Source organism: Primulina eburnea, unplaced genomic scaffold (genome assembly GCF_022965805.1).
Source record: "Primulina eburnea isolate SZY01 unplaced genomic scaffold, ASM2296580v1 ctg1329, whole genome shotgun sequence".
Classification (NCBI taxonomy): Eukaryota; Viridiplantae; Streptophyta; class Magnoliopsida; order Lamiales; family Gesneriaceae; genus Primulina; species Primulina eburnea.
In genome coordinates this window covers 1-5,397 of record NW_027330856.1, presented here as the reverse complement: position 1 = coordinate 5,397, position 5,397 = coordinate 1, and the positions used below count along the sequence as shown (strand labels likewise).

Sequence of the window (5,397 nt, the reverse complement as noted above, 5' to 3'; positions counted from 1 at the left end):
GGTTTGTATTGAAAATCATAGCAGCCACTCGGTCCCATCTTTTCCTGCATCCCCTGCTGATGCCACTTCTATGCTGGACTAGTTGATTGCTCGACAGGGACCCCCTATTCTTGAGATGATTCCCAGTCACATGTCGGCTGATGATCCTGATCAGGATTTTGATCGACATTCTGTGTCTGGAGTTAGTTGTGGGTCTGAGTGTAGTATTCTGGACACTGACATGTCCAATCCCAGAAAAAGACCTCAGGATGATGGTCGGCGATCGCGTAAAAAGAGATTGGATCCTTCTTCCACCCGTTCCCCATGAATTGTTTAATCTGGAATATCCGAAGACTTCGAGGTTCGGAGTCCCAGCAGAGGCTTCATGCCCATGTGAAGGAGAAACAGATTAAGGTTTTGGCTGTTTTGGAGCCCTTGATTGATCTGGATCCGAGATTCATGACTCGCCGTTTGGGGTTTTCTGGAGTCATCTCTAATCTCTCCGGTCATATCTGGGTATTTTTTGCTGCTGATGTGAGGGCGGAGTGTGTTTTTGATCATGCTCAGTTCCTTCACATCAGAGTCTCTGCCTCTTTCTTGCCGACAGAGATATTTTGTTCTTTTGTCTATGCTAGATGTGATTATGTTCAACGTAGGGATCTTTGGGCTTCTTTGCTTTTGGTTAAGCCTGTTTTGGGTCCCTGGCTGGTTGGGGCGACTTTAATGTCATCAGGGATGCGTCTGAGTGCTTGGGCTCTCGTGGTGGTAGGTTGCTACCCATGGAGGAGTTCAACACTTTTATTCTTGATTCTGGCTTGATCGATGCTGGTTTTGAGGGTTCTTCGTTCACTTGGACGAATAAGACCATTTGGAAGCGGTTGGACAGGGTCTTGGTTTCTGTTGATTGGGGAGATCATTTCAGCTCGATTCGGGTTGAACATCTCGCTCGTACTGTCTCGGATCACTGTCCGCTTTTGGTTACCGCCCCTGTTTTTGCCCGTGGGCCGAGCTCGTTTCGCTTCCAGCGTATGTGGGTTAGGCACCATGGTTTTTTGCAGACTGTGAGGCTTAATTGGAATCTGCCTTGCAGTCTGAGCGGCATGCCTCGGCTTTTTGCCAAGATGAAGCGTCTCAAGCATCACCTCCGGTGGTGGAATCGGGATGTTTTTGGTAGCATCTTTGATAGACTCACTGAGGCTGAGAGGGGTGTTCGTTCAGCTGAGGATGTTTGTGAGGCCGACCCTTCTGACGCGAATTGGACTTCCCTGTCCGATCGCAATGAGGATCTGGCTCGTATCACCGCCATGGAGGCGGATTTTTGGAAGCAGAAAGCGGCTTGCCATTGGCTTGAGGATGGTGAGCAGAACACCAGACTCTTCCATAATATGGTGAAGAAAAAGCGCGTGGCGAATAAAATCTTCCGCATATGGGAGAATGGGGTTTGCCTGACGTCTCAGGATTTGATTCAGCAGTCGGGAGCCTTGTTTTTCCAGGATCTTCTTACCGGGGAGCCCTCTGCGCTCGATTGCCCGGATTTTTCGGGTTTTTCCTCGGTTATATCTGTCGTGGAGAAGGATGGTATTGCTGCGATTCCCTCTTTGGAGGAGGTCCGCGCGACCGTCTTCTCCATTCACCCTGATAGCGTTGCTGGCCCTGATGGCTTTTCCTCGGAGTTCTTTCAGCATTGCTGGGAGATTGTCCATCAGGATGTTTTTGGTGCTGTTCTTGATTTTTTCCAGGGATCTCCTATGCCTCAGGGCTTTACCGCCACCCACGATCACTCTTATTCCCAAAGTCGAGGGTGCACGCGCCTGGTCGGACTTCCGTCCGATCAGCCTGTGCAATGTCACGAACAAAATCATCTCGAAGTTGTTGTACTCTCGGTTGAGGGATGTGGTGGAGAGACTTGTTTCCCCGAATCAGAGTGGCTTCGTTCTGGGTCGGATGATCTCGGATAATATTCTCCTTGCCCAGGAGCTCACTCACAACATTACTCTCCCCACTCGTGGTGGTAATGTCATATTGAAGTTGGATATGGCCAAGGCCTATGATCGGGTCCAGTGGCATTTCCTCTTCGACATTTTGGTTTTTCAGAGCGTGTCGTGGCTTTGGTTTCGGCCTGTATTTCCCATTGTCATTTCTCCGTGAACATCAATGGTTTGCTATCGGGGTTTTTTGGTTCCACCAGAGGCCTCCGGCAGGGCGATCCATTGTCTCCCCTTCTCTTCGTTTTGGGGGCGGAGTATCTTTCTCGTGGCCTTGACCGCCTCTACCTGCAGCATCCTGCGCTCAGGTACCGTTCTGATTGTGATATTTTGATTTCTCATCTGGCTTACGCTGATGATGTCATTATTTTTGCCAGTGGTGGGACTCGTGGTATGCAGCGCCTTGTTGATTTTCTGCATCACTACGAGAACTGTTCGGGGCAGCGGGTGAATGCTGCCAAGAGTTCTTTGATTTTGCCTCCGAGGTGCTCTGGGCGCCTCCGCTCCCGGCTTTTGCGCATCACTGGGTTCGCCGAGGGTCATCTCCCCTCAAGTACCTCAGAGTTCCCCTTTATCGGGGTAATCGTACATGCTCCCTTTTTGAGCCCCTCCTACAGTCTGTTCGTAGGAAGTTAGAGGGTTGGGAGATTCGGACCCTCTCCCCGGGGAGCCGCATGACCCTGATACGTAGCGTGCTCCTCTCCATGCCGATTTATCTGTTTCAGGTGGTTCAGCCACCTTTGGCTGTCATGGAGAAGCTTGAGCGGGCCTTCAACGCCTTCCTCTGGGGGTCGAGACCCTTGGAAAGGAAGTGGCACTGGGCCCGGTGGTCCCGGGCTTGCCTCCCCGTGCTTGAGGGGGGACTCGGATTCCGCAGATTGAAAGATCTCGTGGAATGTTTCTCTATAAAATTATGGTTTAGATTTCGGCAGGGCGCTTCTTTATGGGCGAGATTCCTTTTCCGAAAGTATTGCCGGCTGGATGCTCCTTCCTGTGTCCCCGCCCGTGCTTCTATTTCCCCCATTTGGCGTCGTCTCCTCAGGATCCGCCCTCGCGCGGAGCCTGGCATGCGCTGGCGAGTTGGTCTCGGAGATGTTTCCTTTTGGGATGACACTTGGTTTGGGGACGTTCCTTTGTCCTCCCGTTGTGTGGTCCGCGGGGGCCGTGATGTTCGGGTCTCTCATTTTCTTTCTGAGGGGTCCTGGGATTTTGATCGCCTCTGTGCGGTTGTTGCTCCTTCGGTTGCCGAGGAGATTATTTTGATTCCTGTCATTTCGGGTGACCCTGATCTGGCACGATGGATCCATAGCTCCGATGGTGCTTTCTCTGTGAGATCTGCTTGGGAGCTGATCCGTCAGCGTGCTCCGTCTTCTGATATATTCCGCCCGTGTTGGGGGAGCTGGTTGAGGCCTACCATGTCGTTCTTCCTCTGGAGATTCCGGCATCAATGGCTCCCAGTTGATGAGGTGCTCCAGCGCCGGGGTTTTGCGTTAGCCTCGAGATGTCAGTGTTGTGATATGTCTGAGACATTCACACACATATTCATTCGCAGCCCGGTTGCTCGGTCTGTCTGGCACTTCTTTGGCGCCGTGTTTCGGGTTCGTATTCCCGACACTGAGGATTTCAGTTTGTTCCTCAGTGCGTGGAAGAGAGATTTGGTCTGGTCCCGGGGGGGCCATGTGCGGGAGTTTCTCCCCTGCATAGTTCTGTGGTTCCTCTGGACTGCGTGGAACGATGCTAAGCACCGTCATCTTCCCATCTCTGGGGAGACGGTGAAGTTTCAGATTTTGTCTTACCTGCGTCTCGCCCACTCTGCGCGTACTGTCAAGCCCAGACATTGGCTGGGTGAGTTTCATGTGGCGAGATTGCTGGGTATTTCGGTTGCTCTCCACAGATTTCATAGGACGGCGATTGTTCGATGGCTGCGGCCGCCGTCCGGGTGCTTCAAGCTTAATGTGGATGGGAGCTCGCGTGGTACATCTGGGGACTCCTCTGCTGGTGGCATTGTTCGGGATGATTCCGGGAGGGTCGTGCTCTCATTCAGCGAGTTCATCGGAGCTGGGTTTTCTCTCCGGGCTGAGCTTTGGGCGGTTTGGAGGGGTCTTCTCCTTTGTTCGATCATTCTTTCTTCCCTCTTTGGATCGAGCTTGATTCTCTGACTTCTATTCAGCTCATTCGTTCCCGTCGATGTTGCTGGGGTCTTGATCACATTATATCCAGGATTCTGGTCCTTTTGAGGGGGCGGTCTGTCCATATTCCGCATATATTTCGGGAGGGTATTCGGTGGCGGATGCGTTGGCGGCGAGGGCCCATACCTTTAGGCACTTTACCTTAGAGTTAGGTCCCTCCCTCCCTAGGCACATTTCTATACTTGCACGTTCGGATACCTCCGGACTTCCCTACCTGAGATATCGATGTTCTTAGCCGCTTGAAGCCCATCCCTTCTCTTGGACCCATTTCTTCGGTATTTCTATATGTATATGTATATTTTTCTTTGCAGGTACTGTTACTTAGGGGGTTTCTCTTTTCCCCCGTTTTGCCAGTCTGGTGTGAGTGGGCCCAGACACTCGCACACTACATGTTTGGTCTCCTCGGGATTGGGTGGGCTCTCGCACTTATCCTCTTGGTGCTCTTCTTTGGCCCTCTCATATTCCCTGGAGCGCTATTTCTGTTAGGGACTCTCTTTGGTCCACTTCTGGTCCCTGGCGGGCGTTTACTGCAGTTTCTCCTTGCCCGCCGTCTCAGTTCTTTTACAGGAGTTTACTGGATGTCGTGTGGTTCCAGGGATTCTTTCCGGACGATCCTCTTCATTGTTATGATACCTTCGTCAGATTTATACTTCAGATGCTGGATCTTTTTGTTCTGGATGGATTGCGATCTTCATTTGCTCTTCTATCGTCATTGTACAGTGATTTCCTGGCCTTATATTTTGACTGCTGGGATTCATACAGTTACTCGGTTTCAGATTAGAGTCGTTTTGACAGATTGGATTCTTCAGGGTGATGGCTTAGATGAGAATTTCTTCATGGATTCTGCACTCATCTCCCAGTTATCATTTGGTCTTCTTCGGCGTGTTGACTCTTAGCGCAGCTCGTATTTGATTAGTTTCTGGCGCACTTTTTGTCGTAGTCTAGGGTTATTTTTGCTTATGTATTTATGTCCCTAGGCTACTTGGTATTTATGTTTCACTGCTTTAGCCTTTTTGAGGAGGTCTTGGTTTAGTCCCCCTCCTCTTTTAGGTTTTCTTTCTGCTGTTACTTTTTATTTTGTGGATATATACAGGTAGGGGTCTGCCTAACCCCCCGCATCCGGCGGTGTTTTCCGGTAAAAAAAAAAAAAAAAAAAAAAAAACCCTAAACCCTAAACCTAAACCTAAACCCTAAAAAAAAACCTAACCTAAAACCCTAACCCTAACCCAAACCCTACCCAACCC

The 5,397-nt window shown here is 50.6% G+C and overlaps 1 protein-coding gene across 1 annotated transcript; it reads left to right on the top strand.

The window, feature by feature from the left end:
• Window positions 1–303: 303 nt before the first annotated feature.
• LOC140820674 (uncharacterized) lies at window positions 304–5,049 on the top strand. The gene is made up of 5 exons (XM_073180989.1): window positions 304–616; window positions 667–1,911; window positions 2,074–2,543; window positions 2,690–4,054; window positions 4,465–5,049. Exons 1-5 carry the CDS (start codon window positions 304–306, stop codon window positions 5,047–5,049), a joined length of 3,978 nt encoding a protein of 1,325 aa, XP_073037090.1.
• The last annotated feature ends 348 nt before the right edge of the window (window positions 5,050–5,397 follow it).